This window comes from Aythya ferina (genome assembly GCF_964211825.1).
Source record: "Aythya ferina genome assembly, chromosome: Z".
NCBI classification, from domain to species: Eukaryota; Metazoa; Chordata; class Aves; order Anseriformes; family Anatidae; genus Aythya; species Aythya ferina.
The window spans coordinates 2,985,208-3,007,472 of record NC_140299.1 but is presented as its reverse complement, the minus strand read 5'-3'; the positions used below and the strand labels follow the sequence as shown (position 1 = coordinate 3,007,472).

Genomic DNA, 22,265 nt, shown 5'->3' with positions numbered 1-22,265 from the left:
TGTTTTCCTAAAGAAAGCTTCTGTTTTTTCTAAGCCTGAAAACTATATTTGCCTGATGTACTCCCAACACTTTGCATGTATGTCCATTTTCAATGTTTGAACTCCCTTATAGATCTATATTCCTAGGACATAAGAATTAAGAGATGGGGCTTTCATCCTTTCTGCTCTCCCATTCCCTTTTTATGTAGAGGGACAAGATGAATGTATTTTTCAGTCTTTTAAAACAAGTTCAATATTGGAAAATGCCATGGAACTGCAAAACGACATGGATATACTCTCTCTTTCTTCTAATTGAGAGAAAATAGTAAGTCCATTCTATTCTGTATTTAACCTTTGAAGTAAAATAAACCACTTAAATGAGATATTACATCTTAGCTCATCCGAGCTAGTTCTTTAAAGGCTGTTACCACTAATCTCATTTACCATTTATTTTCTGTATTTTTATAAACCTACACATTTGGCACATTACCTTTAATATATTTTCTCCAAAGGACTTAAGAGTCTAAGATATAAATGAATGACGCAGAATAAGGCAGAGCAGAACATGAGCGTTCTGTTATGACTGTGAGATCCTGAATAATTTTGTACTTGAGTACAAAATGTAACTTACAGAAGTCATAAGAACAACTGCATAAGAGTCAGTTACGAAGAGCTTGGGAGGGTGCAGAAAACACCAGCATCTCCTCCTATATTTCTTGTAAGAAAAATGTAATCATCAGGGGAGGGGTGATGGTCTGGGAACATCTTCAAGCAGTTTTCATCGTTGCATATGACAGCGAGCAACTTTGAAATCCCAGGTAAATGGAACATTATACAACCATAATAAAATTACCTGGATAGGTGAAATGATTTTGAAAGGCAGTAAAGCTAGTAGTCATCGTGACATTAAGGGTGATACAGAAGATCAGTACTAGCTGGAAGCAAACTATCTGCATGAGGGAGAGATTTACAGCTAGAACTTATTGACTGGTGTTAATACAAAGAGGAGCAGCCCTTCAGGACAAAACCAAAGGGATTTGTTATGAATCAAGAAGGAAACTGTATTACAAAACATTTATTACATCAAACTTAGTCAAACTGAGTGGTAGCCAAGGCTAGGATCCATGAACATAGACCCAAGTGAACTATTCCCCAAAGCCAATAAATCTCTTAGACATTTTACAAGCCCTCAGTACCCACTTTTGGTCAGTAAAGCTACCCAGACATGTGGTAGCTTCTATTACACAAGCCCAGAATTGCCACCAGGCTGTCAGAGATGCATCTGCCTGAGTCCCTGAAGCAGAAGCAGCCTCCCTCCTGCACATCTCATTGAGAAGCCGCTGCTTGGTCATTTGTCACCTGCATTAAAACCAACCCAAAAGCCAAACCCCATGTCTGAGAGTGGTGTCCAAAAGCTTGTTGAACTCTGTCAGGCTTGGGGCTGTGCCCACTGCCCTGGGGAGCCTGTCCCGAGCACCCTCTGGGTGCAGACCCTTTCCCTAACCCCCAGCCTGACCCTCCCCTGTCCCAGCTCCATGCTGTCCCCTCGGGTCCTGTCGCTGTCTCGAGAGCAGAGCTCAGCGCCTGCCCTTCTGCTCCCCTTGTGAGGGAGCTGCAGGCCGCCATGAGGCCTCCCCTCAGCCTGCCCTGCTCTGGGCTGAGCAAACCAAGGGGCCTCAGCTGCTCCTCATACGTTTTCCCCTCCAGACCTTCACCATCTTTTTAGCTCTCCTTTGGACACTTGCTAGCATTTTTATGTCCTTCTCCTGATGTGGAGTCCAAAACCACGCTGCACTTAAGGTAAGGTTGGACCAGTGCAGAGTTTTGTTTTAAAAATATGATGAAATAAGTAAAAAATCGAATGGGCCTAAAAATTTAACAAGCCTGGATCCAAACTGCTCTCTTCAATCTGTTTGTTTTTGAAATATTTTTGCAAGCTTGTAGTGCTTAGAATCATGCTGTTCTTGTTTACATTTTTGTATTTCCAAGATCATTAAAACATGCTCAGAAATATTTCTGAGGGGGGGAAGGAAAGCAAGTTGTCCTTTTTAAAATAATAATCCTTAATTATTTTCCACTTTAATATTAATTTTGCTGCAGCAGAAAACAAACAGCAGCTGAGAACTGCAGGAAAAAATAGGAGGTAAGCGAAATGCATGGGTCTTTTTCTGGGCAGAAAAGTTTCCTCTAAGAGTAATATGCAGCCTAGTTATAATAATGTTGTGATACTGTAGGGATACTAAACTAGCCTAGAATCCCCTGATACTGTGTGATGGATTTTTCTTTATCTTTTAGAGAAAAATAAAGGTTTAATTTCCAACTGGACTTACAGACAATCTGCAAAGTTTCTGCAGTGTGGGATAAGGTGGGGTTGGAGTGTTTGAAAGCTGTGAGCATTGAACGTTTGTGTCATTGAAACTGATGGCTCAACTTCAGTGGGAGCAAAGTTAGCCTCAAATTGCTTTGTTTGAAAACTGTGCCTTTTAATCTTTGGTATTTTGAAGAAGAAAAAAAAAAGTTATGAAAGCCTTTGAAGATATAACTTGCATTCTAGGGCAGCAAGCTCTTCTCAGAATCTTCCAAGGACGAAACATCAGACAGTGCAACGACCATCATCAAAAACTTCACCTGGGGGGACAACAGAACTCAAATCATCCACCAAAGAGAGCCCCAAACAGGTTCAAATGTGTTTTATCTTGGCAGCATTACAGTTGAAATCAATGTGATTTTATTTTGAGCAGCTATAGTCAATGAGAGGATGTTACACAATTTGCGTTTGCACAACTTATGGGTTTTACTGTTTATATAATTTAAGCATTATAGATGCAAGACTTTGGGAGAAGATGCTTTCTAGCTATCAGGTGGGGAGCAAGTCACAAGCCAAAATTAGACGAAAAGAAGTCATATAATCTAACCTATACTGAAATAAGCAGGAATCTTTCCATTGACACCTGTAGATTTAAGGATTCATCCTTTAGCATCAGAAACAAAACAAACCAACCAAGCAGAAAGTCTTGTGTCAGTTTTAAGCATCTTCACAGTACATAAGGTGTTTGAGATTGTGGGAGTCTTGTAGCTCTGTAATTTTTAGATTTGTGAGTCTTGTTTTAGTAAGATGGCTGCAAAAAACTACCTTATTACCATCCCTTACATAGGAGAAAGCAGGAACAGCAGGTTGGTGGGCAAGTACTGTCTGCTACAGCTTTTGAGGAACTGGGTGAGGGACAGCCTCTTGTTTAAATTTTTATATATATAAGGTCTGGTGTAAGTCCTTGTCCACATTATTGTTGCAACTACCATGTACTAATACAATTTATCTAGGCGTGTATGAAGTATGGGAGCAGGGGAGAGTGGGGGGATGATACCTACAACAGGGTGCTATCTGCAACTCATGTACCTGGCAACACATCTGTTTAAAATTCATTTTTCTTTAGAATAATGACAGTGCAGTTACTTCAGAGCAATCTGACTTTGGCTTAAGCATCTCAGCAATCAACAAATCTGGAGGAGCAGGAGAAGGTCCTCACCCAAGAAGGGTTGGTAGAAACCTAATATGTGATTTATGTCAGAAATGTGCATATAGGAAAAGCACATAAAAGCTTTTCAAAAGTATCCAATGTGAGCTTTTTCTGTATATTTTTATATACAGTTTTGCTGTATAATTAGATGAAGGATCAATTTTATGATTGGGGCAGTAAATTTTTGCACTGGAGGCTTAGTTTATGTTAAATAGTATTTCAAAGTTAGACGAGAAGAAACATTATTTCTGTTTGTAAAACCCAGCAATAATATCTAAATTGAAGATAAATTTGAAATTAATGAGTACTTTGATAAGAGGTTCTGCAGCTAAATTGTTACACTGACTGATCGCTACAACAGATTTTGTGGTCAGCTTTTTGCCATATTTATGTCTGTATGTGCAACAAGGAAGCTAATTGCTGTAATGTTAAGCAAAATTTTGGCCCAGTGCATTTTTAATAGTAGAGTTACCATCTTGGTAAAAGCCTATCACACCATTATCTTCTTAAGGACCAAATAATTGACTTCCATGGGATGGTCCAAGATGCTATCAAACTATCATCAAATGGAATAGCCTTGAACAGTCTTAATTGGGATCCAGATCCATCGGTAAGTGTTTCTCTTTGTATTTCATCCAGTGTGCATGATCTTCAGATTTATATCACCAGGGACAAAATAAAATACTGTAATAATACTGTCTTGTTTCTGAAGCCCTAAAAAAGGGGTTAGATTTTTGAGTGGTATGTTTCTTCGTTGAGTGGACGGTTGTAGTTGATAATGGTCTAATTTGTTGACAGTTGTCTACTCTTTGAACACAAAAGAAGGGAACAAATACACATTGTGCTGTATGATTCACAAACAAATTTGCAGAAACCCACCGTACTTTTGGAGGTGAAATTCTCATTCATTTGAATTCAGTATGCTATTTAGCATTCACCTCAGCTGAGACAGGAACACAGTTTAGATGGCTAGAATAGAAACTTTCAGTAAAGTAATCACTCCTTGATATGAGCTATAACTCCTAGGACAGCACAGCCAACTTTGCCTGGTAATTGCTACATTTGAAAAAACTTTCAAAACAGACTATGCGGCTACGTGATGACACACATTTATATTTTTAATTCCTCTTAATACGTGTAGGGCATTTTTAGGACTACGTATGCACTAAGAGAGCTGCTCATTTCAATGTTAATTCTGGATTAGATTCTGTCAGATGAAATAATGAGTTACAACAAATGTGGCTTGCTTCAAAATCTTTATGCATATTTTACAACTTTGAAAGTTGATATGATGTATGAGCTTTTTAAAAATTATTTTACCGTTCTTCTATTTATAATAATTGAAGTCTGACAAGAACTTATGTTTGTCTTTTTAAGGAACGATTATTAAAACCCCTTAGTGCTTTTATTGGCATGACTGGTGAGATGAGAGAACTTGCAACAGTTGTAAGCAAAGTAAGATCGGATTTCTGTTTCATTTATATAGAGATCTTGGTTATCTTTGTCATTTGAGAATGCTGTTTGTTTCTTTTTGTTAATGCTTACAGTGCTTGTTGTCTAAGGTGCAAACCATTTTTTTTTAATATGTGACTATTTGAAAATCATTCTTTATATGTGAAACAATGTTTTTTTTTTCTTATACAAAATAGAAGGAAGTAATTAAGATCTTTCTAATAGGGATTTACATGTAACATGTAATCATATTGTAACTATGGGACTGTCCTAGCTTTTACCTTTGTTCTTATTGGTACAGAAAATGTACAATGCAACACTGATTTAAATATATGATCTAGTACTATCTATTGTATAATGTATTACCTTTCTATGAATGGTGGAAAAACCTTTATTCAACTCTGCAGGTGCCATTTCCCTTCAACGCATTGGGCTGTATTCAGTGTGGATGATCTGCCAGTACTACAGCAATATCCTGATTCTGAGTGTATCTACTAGATATCATGTACAAAGATTATCAGATGCTGATATTCTCACATTTTTTTACATACTAGTCCTGTGCCTTGCTTTGCACTGCCTGCATAATCCACACTCTTCATCATTTTTTCATTTCATCATTTTTATTTCATCATTTAATCATTTTCTTGCTTGGCTTACCTGGGATGTGCTGTTATTGTAGACTGCTGACAGTGCCCTTCCTTCTTCCCAGCAGCTGCATGGGAAGCATCAGTAATATTCTGTAGCCTTGGAGAGTCTGTATCCTGGGGATTCTTCTGGTATGGGCAGTTTGACACCTGGAGGGAATCCCAATGTTGTCAGCACCTTTTTATTTCAGTCATGGGTTGAAGTGTGGTCCAGCAAACAGGCCTTGGGCTACTGTGGATCAACTGGTCTAGCAACAAAGCAGACAAATGCTTTGCTTGCATTGTCTCCCAAGCCCCACTAGGTACTTGTCCAAAAGGCTTCACAGTATCACAGGATTTGGTAGTTTGTTGCTGTTTTAGCAACAAGAAATAGGGTTACTTTGGCCTTCATTATGATATGTTTTTAAATTGTGTTGGTATGTTCCTAGTTGCTATAGTAATCAACACCGTGTAAATCAATAAAAATAAATAGCATGTGGTATCTATTTCACAACACAATCTAATTTAATTTGGAAACAGTTATGGAAGCCTCTACTTAGTATCATAAATCTGATTCATCTTAATTTGCTGTTAATAGAAAGGGAAAGTGTAATCTACTCTATATAAATAATTTTTCTAATTGTATTAAATCAAATTTTCCCCTTGGATATAAGCACATAATTTTTCTTTAGTCTCTGGAGACTGCCTGTTTTTATCAGAGAGCAGAATTTATCCCAAGTATTTGTACTGAGGATATGATATTTTTCTACAGAACAATTAGTCTCTGGAACACAAAGCCACAAAATATTACTAAAGGAAATGGAAAGATTCATAGAAGAGTTGGGTAGTTTGATGAATTAAATGAAATTAAATTAGTGAGTGCTTCAGGGCATGGACTAATTACCGACTGTATTTTGATAGATGCTTAGGGGGGAATTTTCCTCCTGGTACAAAGCTTCTTGCACCTTTCCTTGCGTGTGGAGTACAGAGGGAGCAATTTTTCAGTATTATTTATAACAGTGATAAGTGCAACCGTAAAGTTACTGAGCAGCAAGTTTAAAAGAAACAAAAGTATTTTCACATAGCATCTGATTTTAAACTATGCAACTTATTGCTATAGAACAAACATTTCAAAAAACATGTAATCTTCACATCTTCACATTACAGTAGTTCTTCATATGTTGGGTAGTTACTAAAACCAACTAGCAGAAAACAGATCTGAGAGACACATCTGCTCAGCATATAGATAGAATCATGTACATTGGGAAAAACTTCTAAGATCATCAAGTCCAACCTTAACCTAGCAATGCCAAGTCTCCCAGTAAACCATGCCCCTAAGCACCACATCTGTGTGTCTTTAGAGTACTTCCAGGGATGGTGACTCAACCACTTCCCTGGGCAGCCTTTTCCAATGCCTTACAACCCTTTTGGTGAAAAAATGTTGCCTAATATCCAACCTAAACCTACCCTGGTGCAACTTGAGGCCATTTCCTCTTATCTTGCTGCTTGGGTGAAGAGATTGATCCCCACCCTGCTACAACCTCCTTTGAGGTAGCTGTAGAGAGAGATAAAGTCTCTCCTGAGTCTCTTTTTCTCTAGGTCTTTCTATAAACCTATGTTCCTTCAACTGCACCTCATTTGGCAGTGTATGTGCTCTTAGGGAAACTAGGAGTTTCAGGGGAAGCAAGGCATATTGTAGCACTTCTGTGGAAAAGATTGCTGTGTGTGCTTTCCTCTTGTGATCTGACTAGTACACAAGGTGAAATTATAAGTTTTTATCACTTAATAGCACAATTGTTTTATAACTGAGTCGGTGCTTTTACTTTGCCAAAGGTGGTTATTCTAGTGGAGAAGTTAAGTTTTGCTAACAGGATGTGATTGATATATGTTGCAGGACATCTACCTCCATAATCCAAATGTGAAGTGGGATGATATTATTGGACTGGATGCAGCTAAAAGGCTAGTCAAGGAAGCAGTTGTTTATCCTATAAGGGTAAGATACTAAATAGATTAGAGAAAACTATCGTTGAGCTCATTAACGTCTTCCTTGTAATTACAGTGGTGGTCAAGTTTTCTCACTATTTGTGCTTTTGTAGGCAGTTTCTGTTTGAATTGTTCCTGTTTCATTTAGAAGTGTAATACCCATTCTCCCATAGGAGAAAGTCAAAATGAAAATTTTTTAAGTTTGGGGTTCTATTATTTTGCACCCTTGGCAATGTAAAATGTACTGGATTTGGCCTTTACTAATTGGATGTAAAATGACTTACAGAAGAGAACAGAAAGCCAATTGCATTTGAAGAATTCATTTAAAACAATTTCAAATACAGTTAATACAGTATTATTCTCAGTACTCATAGATATCATATATTGCTTTGTTCTTTTTTCCCATCTTCCAATTTCGTCCATTTCTGACGTGTTAGGAGCAGTGGGGGTAAGGGTTAGAATTCCTTCCATGTTGTTATATTTATAATCCCTGAGTTACTTTTTGGTTTCCACAGTACCCACAACTGTTTACAGGCATTCTGTCTCCTTGGAAGGGTTTATTGCTTTATGGACCACCAGGTATGGAGTGTTTTTATAGCCTATCCACATAGGATATACTATTGTTTATCCTATGTCACTACTTCTGTTTTTATACTGTCCATAAATCATTAATGCTAATTAGATCAAAAGTGTTAATGTATCACATAATAATTAATAATTAAGAACATGTTGTAATTTGAAATGAAAGAAGATAATGTGGATGATTGCCTCTTTCACTCAAACCTCTCCATTTGCCTTTCTTACAACCCTTGATTACTTCTACACTTGAATCTTCAAAAAAAACCACACCAATAAACACAGTACTTACACTACCCATTAGGAGAAATAAGAATTGATGTTGCTACTCAGCTTGGATGATATTAATTGAGTTTGACTTTACCTGATCTTGCAAAATACAAATAAATCTGCATTCTTCACCTTCTTGAAGAAAATGTCCTTGCCTTCTCTTTTCTGTATTTGGCAATCATTTTGGAAATGGGGTGGAAGCTTTGCCCTCTTCTGTGCTAGCTGGGTGTTTTCCACTCAGCACAGCCCCACTGCTCCTTCTACTCCGCTTTGACACAAGAGAGGAAGCACTGCCACCACATGAGTGTGGCTGGGAGGGGACAGAGGGCACAAGTACTGTGTGAGTTAATTGCAAAAGTTGTCATTCCAGTAAACTCCATTTGTTCTAGTGAATGCTTAGATGCACTTGGCATAGAAAGAATATGGAGAAACACTTGCAGTGCTGTAATACCTGAATTTCTCCAGGCAATCCTAGAAGGACTTTTCCTACTTTAGTACTTTGTCTGACTAATAGTAAGATGAGGGGAATTATTCAAACATTTGCATTGTATTTCTTTAGAGAGTGAATTTTGTCAACACTTGTTTGTAGGTACTGGGAAAACATTGCTTGCTAAGGCTGTTGCCACAGAATGCAAAACAACCTTTTTCAACATATCAGCATCCACCATTGTCAGCAAATGGAGGGGTGATTCAGAAAAACTTGTGCGGGTAAGAATTATCTTATTCATTACACAGAAATCAGGTTCCCACTTAAAGAAATGGAGTTTAAAACAGAACTGGAAAACGAGTATTCCTCTGATACTTATCATCTTTCCTGTCTTGGACAAAATATGTCTCTGTATCTACTTCTTAAAATGGGAATAACATCGCTTCTGCTGAAGTCTTAAAATGGATTCTTGCTGTGGAATTTTAGTTACGTAATTTAATATGAAGTATGTATCCCAACACCAGCAAAGACTTTTGAGTCATTAAATAAGCAACAAGCAAGCTGTATTCCTAACTAAACTAGTGTTTGTTTAGTGACCCCTTCAGAGTGCTTTACAGCCTTTGTGTGAGAGTTGGCTGGCTCATAGGCTCCCTACAAAATATACCTGCTATCTAGGTTACCAAATACCCTACTGCTCTCATCTTGCAAGGCACAGAATTGGCAAAGCACGCTGTTGTCACAGTCAAACACAGAGATAATGTTGCTTTAATGAAGGAATTTTAATGGCAAATGGGTATTTTCACAAATGGGCATTTTCACATATAGACTGGCAACTAGCATGCATGGTTCAGTTGTGATATAGAAAAGTTCAGAAATTTAGGTGTGGCTTCTGTACCCTGAGGTACATAACTCTTTCTGTAATGTCAACGATTTTGGTGTAAAAAATCCACAAATTTTTAGTCTTCCTTCACACACACCTCTTATGGTCCTCTTCAGATAGATACAGAGCTCTTGAAAATGAGTAGTCAAGACAGATTGCACTTGCTTACTGCCATTATAAGCATTGTTAATGCTTCAAAATCTCCCTTGAAATTTAGGCAATATCTACAACATAATTATTCTTCTTGTGTCCTTTTTTCCTGTAAAATGGCGTGTTTTTCTTCTGACATTCACCTCGTGTGTGATCCTCTTGACATCTGTGTCAGTATCTCCCTAAAAGTTTCCATCCTGTCAGGAGAAGGGATTTGGTTTCTGACACAACACTATCAGAAAGGTTTTTGTGAACATGCTACAGCACTTCCAATTATATTGAATCTGTGGAATTTCACCCTGAGTTGAGTCTTTGGCAGAATACAGAAATAAAATTAGATTGTGGATCAGGACAGCTCTAAGAAAAGTAACATATGAATTTGTATCCTAAAATAACACGAAGCTGGTGCATGGTCTTCTGAAGTTGTGTGAAGTATATGTCAGTTTTGCACTAATGCAGAGGAATATCAGCTCAGTCTGTTTTCATCATTTCTCAGCTGTATTGATGTGATTTTATAGTTTAGGTTCATAATAAAATTATAGGTTGCAAACGGTTAGCACAACAGCAGTGGAAGAAGATACACAAACAAAACTGATACCATAGCATCCAATTTTTGTTTCAGCAACCATCTTGGAAAAGTTACTCACATGGCAAAATTATTATATGATCCAGTGTTTGACTTAATTGCGAACTTTTGCTTCTTTAAACAGTATGAGTCACAATGCTGATCATACACTGCTCGTGATCCAAAGTGCAAAAAATAATATTTATCTTTTAAGTTTTGTTTTTAAATGTTCAGATTAAAAAATGCTGGATTTATATATATATTGTTAGTGATACTTATTTAAACATTGCAAGAATGCTTCACTGAAGAAGAAATGACTATATATTCTTATTGTTAATATAAGTCTCTCCCTCTTTACAGAAAAATAGATAAAAACTTTTTTTTTTTTTTTTTTTTTTTTTCAAAATGGCAGGCCCAGGTTTTGTGTCAGCTTAATAGTCCATTTTGTAATCTAGCCCTGATTGTTCAAGCTGTTGTTTTCTCCAGGAAAAACAAAAGAACTTCTTAATTCTTATCAAGAGAAGCAATCCATTCTTTTTTTTCATTATGGTGCAGTTGATTTATTATTTTCCTCAAATCCTTATTTAAAAAACTACAAATGGAGCACCAATAGAAGACAGGATGTTTAATCTCTGCTAAAAATTTAGGACTTCCCAGAATCCTCTGATGGATCATTTTCTTCTATCCCATTATTCTCAGGGTACTCTGATAGGATTTAGACAAAGATTTACATATAAAAACAGGATTACATGCCTGTGTTCTTTATATCTCCTTTACAAACCTTTCAGAATTTGAGAGGATTCAGGAACTCTCAGCCTACCCAGATCTTTTGCCCTAGAACATACTCCTTTTTGCCCTAGAAGTTTGGAGTATGGGTACCATTATTTATCTCCAGTGCAAGTGGCTCTTAATGCCTTTTCCTGTTAGTTTTCTTGTTAATCTTTTCTGTCACTTTTATTCTTCTCTTTAAACAGGTGCTATTTGAGCTTGCCCGGTACCATGCTCCTTCCACAATTTTCTTGGATGAGCTGGAGTCAGTTATGAGTCAAAGAGGCACTGTTTCTGGGTAAATGATGAGATCACTTCCTATGGTGTTAGGAGAATATATGTCTCCCTTTGCAATGCATCTTTTTAGTAGTGCTGACCAAATTTTAATCATACAATACACCTTCTAGAAACAAATTTTAGCTCAAGTAAGGCATGAGTCTACTCTGTAAACTTTAATAGGAGCATGAATGGGCCCCTGAAAGACTTGTCTTTTAGATTTTTTTATTGACAGTATAGTTATTTTGAGTGATAACAGTAATTTTCATGACTTACTATTAAGTTATTTTTCTTCTGTTATGTTGTCAGCTTTAACAGACTTGTAGTGTATTACTTTCAGAATGCCTATCAGCTCCGAAAATACTGTTCTGTGAAAACGTTGCATATGCTGTGGGGATTTAAAAAGAGAGATGTGGTCATTGTTTCATTCACAGTAGATGAGATCAGTAGAGTAGTGTGAAAGGCAGGTTCTGAGAAGTATAGCATATGACTATGGAAATAACAGGTCCAGGAAGACTGTAAGCAGGAGGGAAGAGCACGAATACATAACCAGTGCTGTTGTATTTTCAAATAAGGTATTTGAAGTGGAAGTAAAGACAGCTGTGGGACATAACAAGCGGCTTGTTAGAAGCAAATGAAAAGCAGCTGTTTTTGTGACACTTTGGACAGGCTGAGGCAGAGCAGGGTAAGATGCAGTGTACGCAGTGGAATGGTATTTTCATTAATGGGACAAATTTTGATATTATTGTCAGGACTTAGAGTTGGAGGAATGGAGGTTGTTATTATCGTCATCCATGGAGTAGACAGTTTTATTTTAAAAAAGCTGAAAGGGTTGAACTCGGAGGAGAAGCAGGAGAAATACAAAAATATCATTATACCCATTAGGAGCCCATTACAGTGTTGCTATATGTACGTAATATACTATAAATTATATACTTACAAAGATGCATAAATAGAATATGCCATATCATAAATACACAACTTGTAGTAATTGTCAGTTGATAGCTATAAATTATGGGCCAAGTCTTGCCTTCATACTTTTTTAAAAGCTCTCATTAACATCACTGGATTATGTATTTCAGTAAGGGTTTTTATCTGAGACTATATAGTTATTTTTACATATCCTTATTAAATATTGACATCACGCCGATGTGTGTATGCCTTTGCAGAAATAAGCCATTAAACCTGAATTATAATTCTTACCATCTAAGGCCCTGATGTTTTCTCTGGATTTGGTCCAGGGGTTACCAAGAACTCCACATCTGGGACCAAGAGTTCAAACTGGTTTCCTTCAAAATTGGTTACCTGGAGCAGGGCCAGTATTCTTAGCACTTTGCTTAAGTTCCCCTTCTCTCCTTGAAGAAGGCTCCTTTGTGTGTGGTCTCTGCCCTTATTTTTCAATTTGTTTCAGTACTGCAAACTTTTCTGTTTACTTTTGATACAACATTTTGCAAACTGTTGAATTAAGCAGTATGTGTGTCTACTTGTGGCCACTTAAAATTCACTCACAGAAAAATTCCAGTAGTTGCCCTGAATAGGTAGGTGTGTTAGTTGTTTAATCACAACTGTTTTGTTATAAAAATTCTCCTACACAGGTCAATCAATCAAAGCCTTAGCTGTTTTCCAGTAAATATCAGTTTTATTTTGAGATTAATATAAAGAAAAAAAATTAAATACTTTCTTTGGATTCAGTAATGGTGAACTCTCCTCACTTTAATGCACTGAAGAGAGTCCATTTAAGTAATCATTAGAAAGCTTGATTTTAATGCTTAGATGTTAGCTAATGGAGCTTAATCGTGCTTTGAATTGGGGCAAAATGGTGACAAGGGCTCAGTTGCTGTGAATGACACTGTATAAATAAAGATGATTACTTTAACGCACTGAGCAAATAATGTTTCTCTGAATCTTGGTAGTGGTGAACATGAAGGAAGTCGACGGATGAAAACAGAATTACTGGTGCAGATGGATGGCTTGGCCCGATCTGATGATCTTGTATTTGTTTTAGCAGCTTCCAATCTGCCATGGTAAGAGATCCAGAGAGTACATTTTGAATACATTTGCATGAGCTTCTAAGCACAGATAAAGATTTTATTTAGACTTTTGCAGAAAAAGCCTTGATATTTGGTTAAAGCATTTAAAGATTAATTTGGAGCTTTTACTTTTAAACTCTACAATTCTTGCTATTTGTGCCACATGAGAATAATCCATAATAAAGTCAACATATGCTGGTGCTACCAGCTGCTAATATTTAAAATGGAGTATTTGACTTTAGAGGCAAGTTATTTACTATGTTTAAGCTAAGAAGGGTTTCAGCCTGGAGCTGTAAGGTGCTTAAAACATCTAGTGCTTAGAAGGATACTCCATAAATAGGAAAGTTGGATTTTATTGGTATCAAATGTGACTTTTAAAAGTTAAGGGACAAAATTTGTTGTTTCTTTTAACATAATTTGGAAAAGAAGAATAAATGGTTGGAAATTAGAACTGGAATATTTCATCATGTTGGCTCTCAAAATGGGCAGAACAGGTACTGAGAACAAGACAGAGAGGAGAGGATGAGAAGATGACAACAGGCAGCAGAAAATGGCCAGCTCTCTACTCTCCTTAGAAGGCTTCTCCCACGGCTACTGGCAGCCAGAATGTTGATCTGGCTGGATCACTTATCTGAATGTAGTGTATTTCTCTTGCTTTCATACAAACCTTCTCAAATGGTTGTAAATGGTACATGGGGAAAATAATGGCTGCTGTACAAGCACAGCTGCTTTTAACAGTCTGATTTGTAGCTCATTAACCTTTTTTCAGAGTAGGAGCCAACACCTGTACAGGGAGTTGAAACAAATTGATGATGAGCTTGTTTTTGAAGTTAGGTTAGCTTTCAGAGGTCTGGAACTAGCCTGTGGATTTCTGCTGGCCCTGAACTTCCCCGTGTCCCTGGGCTACAGATCCATGAAATCTGCAGTGGAAGGGCATTTTTTTCTACAGAGAAATTGGTACGTTGAAAGCAGAGAGGGGAACTGTAGTGAAGTAAACTGTGGAAATTATGCTTGGTGGGGGACAGTCACAGAGGCAGACATCTGTGAAAGAGATGATAGGAATATGAAGGCTTCTTTTGTCATTGCTCCTTCTTGTTCTTGAAGCGTGACAACCACAGAACAGAGCCATCCAAAAGTGGCTGAGGGCACTGGGCTGTGATCACAAGGCTGTTGTTGACCATAGGAAGTGTCCATGTTCAAATGACTCAGTGTGTGTATCCACAGCTGCTTGCTTTTGAGCACTTTTTAAAAAGTCTCAGTGTAAATTTTATTTTGCGTAATGTACAAACATGCTTCTTGCTTGTGACACCCAAGGAAAAGAACTGAGCAGACTAGGACTTAATTATATTACAGTTGTATCAGAAAATGCTGAAAAAAAATAGCTACTGTGTGTGTGAACGGTTAAGATTGAAAGGGTATTAATACATTAATAACCTATTCATCTCTTTGTGGTTCATTAGTAATACATTACAAATGTGTGTTACCCTTCTAGAAGGAGAAACTCTGAGCAATGCACTGCACCTTTCAGTGGTCTCTTGCTTAAATTAACTTCTGAGTAGCCTTACAAGTGATGCTGCAACATGGCAGTATTAAAGAGAATCAGAAGTCTTTACAGGATCCATTGATTTGAAAAGAAAAAACGGGTGTTGAATACCAGTATTCTGGTGTAACTGGGTATTGAAACCCTCAGAGGAAGAGTTCAAAGAGCACAACTGGCCTGAAGGTGCTGGATCTGGGGATCTTGGAGATGTGTTAATGCAAGCATGGGGCTGATCGCTCTGTACGCCTCTGCAGAAAAAGAGATTCCTGTGTGTGTCTTGTTGCCAAGCATCTGTCTTATGCAACTGAAACTCTTTCTGGAAAGCTGAGCAGAAGTTACAGGCTCGAGTTTTGAATGTTTTACACATTTGGGTTTGGATCATTTTGCAATTCTGAAGTGCTAATGTCTGCAAAATTGCTCCCTTGAAACATCAAGAAAATGACACAGCTTTTCTCAGGTAGACCCAAAATGACAAGATATCTATTTTGGAGAAACTGCTCCCACAGAAAGATGGCAATCTGTGTTGGTACAAGGGTGGGAGCTGGGCTGTTGTGAGAAGCCAGCTCCCACTGCTGAAAGTTTGATACCTGTGAGCTTAGGTTTTCTTTTTCAGACTTTTTCAGCATTGCTTGTGGGCGGGTGGGATTTTTTCCCTCTCCAAAGCTAATTCAACCTATGAATGCCTGGCAGAATTGTGCCTAGAGTGGAGATGCTTTAAAATGCTGATGCTTTAAAAAGCAGATGGATATATACTCAGAAAGGTACTTTAGGAAGATGAAAATCTGGTGAAATCCAGGAGCATTTTATATCATCCTTGAGGTTGACAGCCTTGAGGAGTTTGGGAGTGTTTGCTTCCAGAGAGGTTGGTGGGGTTTAAAGATCTCACCTGTGTGTTTTTGGATTATTTTTGTGTGCTTGGCTACCAACAGTCTTACTGTGAGACCCCAGACTTGAGCTGCGTAGGGCTATTTTGTAACAAAAGTTTCAAAATACATCTTTTTACAATCCAGACCTTGCAGTCGCACAGCACAGCTCTGTGTTTTTGCAAACATTTGGTATTAAGCTGGATTTCAAGAGATTTGTTTAACTTGGATATTTATTGATCATGAAAAAAACAAAAAAAGTACCAAGCTGCTTTTAGATGAATGAAAAGAAGCCTAAACAAAGCTCTTTATGCTGTCCTAAGCTGCACTGCAGCTATTGATCTTCCTCTTCAGGCAGTGCTTGCTGCCCAGCCTTGCTTCCCCCTGCTCATCAGCCAGGCACTTCTTATTGACAAGTTCCTTGTTGCAATGATTCAACATAATTACACAGAATAAAGGCCTTGTTAATGAAGAAATAAAGTGGTCCTTAACCACGTAGTGAATGTTTCCTAGGGTACTGGTGTGTTTAACTTCCATTGCAGTGCTGCTTGGTTTTTCCCCACCCTCAGGGTGGGTGAAGCTCTGGTGGCAGCTGTTAGACTCTTCCCTTCCACCAGAGCTGGATCGTGCTAGATCCCTCAGCACACAGTCAAGGTGGGGTCAGGGGAGTTGGGCTGCAAACCCAAAATCACATCGGGGTTACCCCACAGCCAGCCCTTCCCTTCACTCCCAGCAGTGCGTGCCCAGTGTGTATGGTGGAGGACAGTGAGGAAGGAGAGCTGAGGGCAGTGTGGGGAAGCCCCAGGAGAAGACAGGGAGTTAGAATAAGCCCTCAGCCTGTGGTGGCTCTGCATGGGAGGACAGGAGGTGTGATGATGAGAAGCTTGCTGCTCTTGGTGCCTTTCCCTCTTCTGCACCTCAGCGATGATCCCAGTAGGCAGGGATTAATTATCAGTGAGCTCTTGTTGCTGTTTCTGGCTTCACCTCTGGAGGTATTGAGGTCTCTGAATTTCTGCCTAATGCTTTTATTAATATTCCTCCTTATGGGAACAAAAATAGTTGTTTGCCTCATTTACCTCCATGAAATGTGGCAATGATGATGAGGCATGATGCCTTGTGATGTCAGCCTGGGAGAGATCCCCAAAGTCACCCTCTTCTGTAGGTCCTGTAGGGATTCTTTCTGTGAGCATTTCTTAACACATTTCTCTGAAATAAGAGCCCATAATATTTTGGTTGGCGCAGTGCTTATTGTTCTGTTCTGGTTATTGTTGTCACTTAACCTTGCATTTGATCACTAACAGAACAATTTAGCACATAAACACTTTTAAGATAACTGAAACATTACGTCTTTATTTTCCTCTCTAAGCCAACAAGCAGGGTCACCGTAACCTTTCTGGGTAAGCAGAGCAACTTGTATGTACCAGTGGGCTCATTTGCAGAGCAGTTCCTTGAGTTATGAGCACTTCTTAGACCTCTATTTCACCGCTTACATCTCTGCAGAACTAAAACACAGCAGTAGGAGGAACAGCTGGAAATACTGCCTGGGGGCCCATCGTCTCTCAGGGGCTGTGTTTTTGCTGTGTTAATATCCACTAAGGGCAAGGTTGTTTCCTCTGTGGGTGGCTAGGGAGCTCGTGAAGCTGCGATGTCAAGGGGCAGTCCAACAGTGCTCTGGAGTGGTGGAAAATGTCCACATCTGGTGGATTCATGGGGTGTTTGCAGGCACTGTGGCTGTGGTTGCCCTTCTCCTGCAAGAGCAGTTAGAGTACCTGCGTGGGCTCCTCTGAAACCCTGAGAAATTTGGCTCTGTTTGTGCACGTGGAGGAAGGCAATGTGGGTAAATAGCAGCCAAGGGGACGGTCAGCTGCAGAGTAATTAACTTCTAGCCTAGCAGAGGTATTCTGAGAAGCTGCTGAAATAAACATCTGGAAGGGGAGAGGGGACCAAGATGGTCCTGTGCCCATTCTGCAGCCTGTGTGGCTGCGCTGCACTGGGCATTGCACAGCATAAGGCAAACCCCAGGGCTGCTCAGCAAGCCTCTTAAGCAGCCTGAAACCTCAGTAATGGTATCAATACACCAACAGCCATTGATTAGCAAAGCTCTGGTATACAGATCAGAGTCCTTGATTAGGAGTACTGGGAAGGATCTGAGTGAATTCCTGTTGGCATGGACGATCCTATCAATCACCCTGAGCCATTGACTCAGCTCTCCAAAACTGAGAGGTCCTTTCTGGGGACAGAGGCACTTCTGATCCCACTGAGCTGACTGACAGCACCTACCTGGGTGGCTGTTTTTCCTTTTTTTATGTTGTGTGCCAGTAGAAGATACTATTAAAAATAAGGACAAGTCACCAAAGGTGGCAGAAATAAGCTTTGTTGGTGTGCTCCAGGTCTGTCCTGAGCTGGCAGTCAGTTGCCTGTAAATTCAAGAGGGGTTTTATACCAGAAGTATTTCTTGTATGTTGACTTTGCTGGTGAAAGGATTTCAGCCAAGGAATCATCAAAGGTAGAGGCAGGTTTAAGTGTACCTACACTGCAGGCGCAGTTCTCCAGCAGCTGGCTCTTTCTGCTCAGCTGACAGGGGTGGAAATGGTGCTTAGGGCTCCTTTTTTTTTTTTTCTCTTAGCACAAGACACATTGCAGAGAGTTGCTCCTTGATGAGAGTTTCTTGGCAGGCATGGGGAACTAAATTTTAAACTGAAATAACAATTCAGTGTCTGAATGGGGCCACTAGAGAAAGATTGGTACTGCATTTGGAAGGATAATAGCTCAGAGCAGCTCTTGGAAGGTACTGGAGACTTATGAGTAAATACTTTGTAGCTGCTATTTCTTCTTGAAAATTGTGTGGATGATTGGGATACCTGTAGATTTTTCCCATTATATGAGTAACAAGAGATGAACCAGAGTAGGAATTTGTGTTCAGCTATGTCACTGTTAGATGCAGACAACTGAGGAGCACTTGGGAGAAGGCTAGATTAAATAACCCACTTGGATGTGCATCTGCAGAGCTGGCATGCCAGGCATACCAGGACTCCTGCAAACTGACAGGATCTGTGGTCTGTCTAGAAAGGCTTCATCTAGGTGGTCACAAAATGCTTTGAGAAAGGAGAGGAAAAAAAATCTTTTTTTTTTCTTTCAGGCTTCGTTTGTGCATCACAAACAAGTAAAAATGAGGAGTATTCTCAGTCTTTTGTATTTTGTGGTGGTTTGTTTTTGGTTTTGTTTTTTGGTATTGCCTTTGCCAAACACCTTATCAGAGCTGATATCAACAGAGGTTTTGGCTCATTGGCACATCGATCCAGCCTGTTCACCTTTCACATGCTCCTTTTTACAAGGTTACTGTCCTTGGGGGCTGTATGATACACAATTTGCATTGCAGCAGCAGCCTCAGATCAAGCTCCCGTTCTGCCATAAACATGGTCCTTGCATCCCAGATTGAAAGTCTGTTTCTGTCTATATTTTAAGCATCCCTTACAAAGCAGCAATTAATTAGTCCTGACATATTACCCCAGACAGACGATTTGCTGTGTCTCCTTAACAGTAAAGGTTGAAACGAAGAGGTTATTACTGACAGGACATGCTGCACACACCATAGCTGCAGCTTCAAGTTACAAGTTACACCATACAAGTTATTGTTAAGCCTTGTTGTCACCAAGTCAGCGTATTGCTAACACAGCGACAGGAATGCACTTGGTAACTAATCTATTTTTTCAAAACTAGGTTGGCACAGCTACAGGTGGGGTTGAAAATTGTCAGTCCCTGCTGTGAAGAGCTTCCTGTGAAAAGTATCTCTGCAAAGAGATGCACTGAAATGATTCCTCTTCTGCTTTGCTTGCAGGGAGTTGGATTCTGCCATGCTGCGGCGGCTAGAGAAGCGGATTTTGGTCGACCTTCCAAGTAAGGAGGCGCGGCGGGCGATGATCCAGCACTGGTTGCCCCCTCTGAGCAACAGCGGAGGAGTGGAGCTGAGAACAGACCTGGACTACAGCTTGCTGGGCCAGGTGAGACAGCGCTGCAGTAGCTTGGGGATTTCCAGAGTGGGAAATGTAAGCAAGAGTGACGTACTATTGACAGCGATAGAACTGTGTCATGGGGGAACAGGTCCAGGGTAGAGGGTAGGGTCAGCACCTCTGTATGCAGCAGTTGCAACAGACAGAGCTAGGGGAAAGACCTCAGGTCTGCCCGAGGCCAGCCAGAAATTAGTGAGAGGCAGGGCTGGGTGTTTTGCAGGTACATGCCTGCAAAATTCTGTGGAACCATGACAGTTCCACAGCTCTGCTGCAAAATCATGTTTTCTGATCCTCTCTGTTGGGCCAATTTTTCAGCCTTAAATACAGGGAGACTTACAGCAATAGTATGTTCTCTCACTCTTCTCACCGGGCTGGGAGCACTTCCAAATCACTGGGGTAATGAACAATTAATTGGGTAGGGAAGGTTTGTCACAGCTCCACTGTAGCAGGAGAAAACAGCTTTTAGACAAGGGTGAGATTCACTAGGAAATCAGGCTTGCTTTATTTAGCCCCTTGTCACATCCTGAATTCTTTGGAAATATCTACAGCTTGCCCAGTTGTCTCTTTTTACTTCTGTTCAGAGACAATTCCGCTCAGCTTTTGTTTTATAAACGAGGAAACGTAGTTATTTTATTAACAGGAAAGCTGAAAACAGACACAGAAAGGTGAGTTTTAGTTGACCTACAGAAAACTGTCACTTAGAAAGAAAATGCTTGGTATTTCCCTTGCACCTGAAAAGTACTGTGGGCATTCAAAGCTAGACAAACAGTAATGCTGGGGTGGGGAAGGGGTGTGTAGGAGGGTGTATATATACGTACACACATACATATGTGCCTATCTATACATATATGATGTGTGCCAGGAGTCAGACTCAAGGACCCCTGTGGCTCCCTTCCAACTCTGAATATCCTCATTCTATATTCTGTGATACATTTCTGACAGCAATAGAATTTACATATACTTTATAAAAATACAAATAAAATATATATGCTGGTAAATGCCGTTGTCTGATTTGTAAGGCTGTAAGCTGCAATTTATCATTCTGGTTCTGTCACAGGAAACAGAGGGGTACTCTGGTTCAGACATTAAACTCGTGTGCAAGGAAGCAGCCATGAGACCAGTGAGGAAAATCTTTGATGCTCTTGAAAACCATCAGCAAGGTACCACAGCTCTGATTAGAGAATCTGATCTGGGAAATGCTGATCTACTGCTCTAACTCTAGAAATTGCGTTAACCCCAGCAGGTGGAGCTCTATTATCTGCTTAGAGAAGTTTCAGTCTCCATTTCTAAAACATTTACCAAAGCTAATGTTTCTGAAAATTAGCTCTTTTTTATGTCAGTATCTTTATCTCACTAGGTTCATTCTTCTGTTTTTATATAGTAAGTGTTATGTTAGACTTAAAAGAATGTCTTTTGGTAGTAATAATGATACTTGATCTGTTTTCTCTAGGTAACAGTAACTTACCTGTGATCCGACTGGACACAATCACAACAGCAGACTTCCTGGATGTGATTGCCCATACCAAGCCATCAGCAAAGAAGCTGAGTCAGAAATACACAGCTTGGCAGAGAGAGTTTGAGTCAGTTTGAAGAGAAAAATCCTGAAAGACTTTTGCTATCCCAAATGGCATCTGTGTCATCTCCAAAGGACTGAATGGTGATGGAGAAGGAAGTGCTGTTATTTTGGGGAGAGAATGCCATGAGAAACGTCAGGTAGAAATCTTTGAAAATGCAGTGGGGGAGGGAGGGTTGTTTTTATTAGCCATTTTCAATGACTGTTCAAAAATATTCTTTACAGAATTAATGTAATGGCAGAATGTCAGTTGCTATGTAATGAAAACTCTAGCCTTAACTTTATACATAAAGACAAAGCTTGAATGATTTTTAGTCTTTTTTCATGGTAGTTGTTTACAGGTTTGGAGTAAAAGAGCTGGAGTGGAAAGCTTGCTAACAACAATTAGATGGTTTGTGTAATTCTCCCTTTCTGAGACTCACTAAAGCATCACAACCAGCACAGCTCTACCAAGGCTCGCATGCCTTTTTAATGAAGCAAAAGCAATTGTTTTCAATGAAATTCAGTTTAATAGTGCCTGGTAAACTTTGCTGTTTTCATCTGGTTTGGGTTGGAAGGGACCTTAAAGATCATCTTGATGTGCCAAATGTATTACTTCCCAGCTGGTCTGGGACATTTCCAAGGTGGAAAGTGCAAGGGATCAGAAGAAATTGGAGTCATTGTGGAAAAACAGCATCATCTAGGGTAATCTGTCTAGAAACTGGATTGCTGGTAACCCACTGGTTTGCAGCCAGTCATAAAATGTGAGGTGAGTCATATAAAAAAGGTGAGTCTGTGCAGTG

At 39.4% G+C, this 22,265-nt stretch overlaps 1 protein-coding gene across 8 annotated transcripts in view; it reads left to right on the top strand.

The window, feature by feature from the left end:
- KATNAL2 (katanin catalytic subunit A1 like 2) overlaps positions 1-21,767 on the top strand; it is a 32,884-nt gene extending 11,117 nt beyond the window's left edge. For 3 of the 8 annotated variants that reach the window (XM_084504067.1, XM_084504061.1, XM_084504068.1), the window contains exons 4-16: positions 2,080-2,122; positions 2,534-2,657; positions 3,414-3,515; positions 4,009-4,107; positions 4,875-4,952; positions 7,467-7,565; positions 8,071-8,134; positions 8,991-9,109; positions 11,398-11,489; positions 13,381-13,491; positions 19,739-19,901; positions 20,968-21,070; positions 21,361-21,767. In XM_084504067.1, the coding sequence (XP_084360193.1) occupies positions 2,080-2,122; positions 2,534-2,657; positions 3,414-3,515; positions 4,009-4,107; positions 4,875-4,952; positions 7,467-7,565; positions 8,071-8,134; positions 8,991-9,109; positions 11,398-11,489; positions 13,381-13,491; positions 19,739-19,901; positions 20,968-21,070; positions 21,361-21,500 (1,337 nt within the window). In that variant the 3' untranslated portion in view covers positions 21,501-21,767. Of the gene's footprint in view, positions 1-14; positions 78-2,079; positions 2,123-2,533; positions 2,658-3,413; positions 3,516-4,008; positions 4,108-4,874; positions 4,953-7,466; positions 7,566-8,070; positions 8,135-8,990; positions 9,110-11,397; positions 11,490-13,380; positions 13,492-19,738; positions 19,902-20,967; positions 21,071-21,360 lie in introns of those variants that run through there. The other 5 variants (XM_084504066.1, XM_084504064.1, XM_084504065.1 and 2 more) reach the window with 4 other exon arrangements.
- Positions 21,768-22,265: the final 498 nt, after the last annotated feature.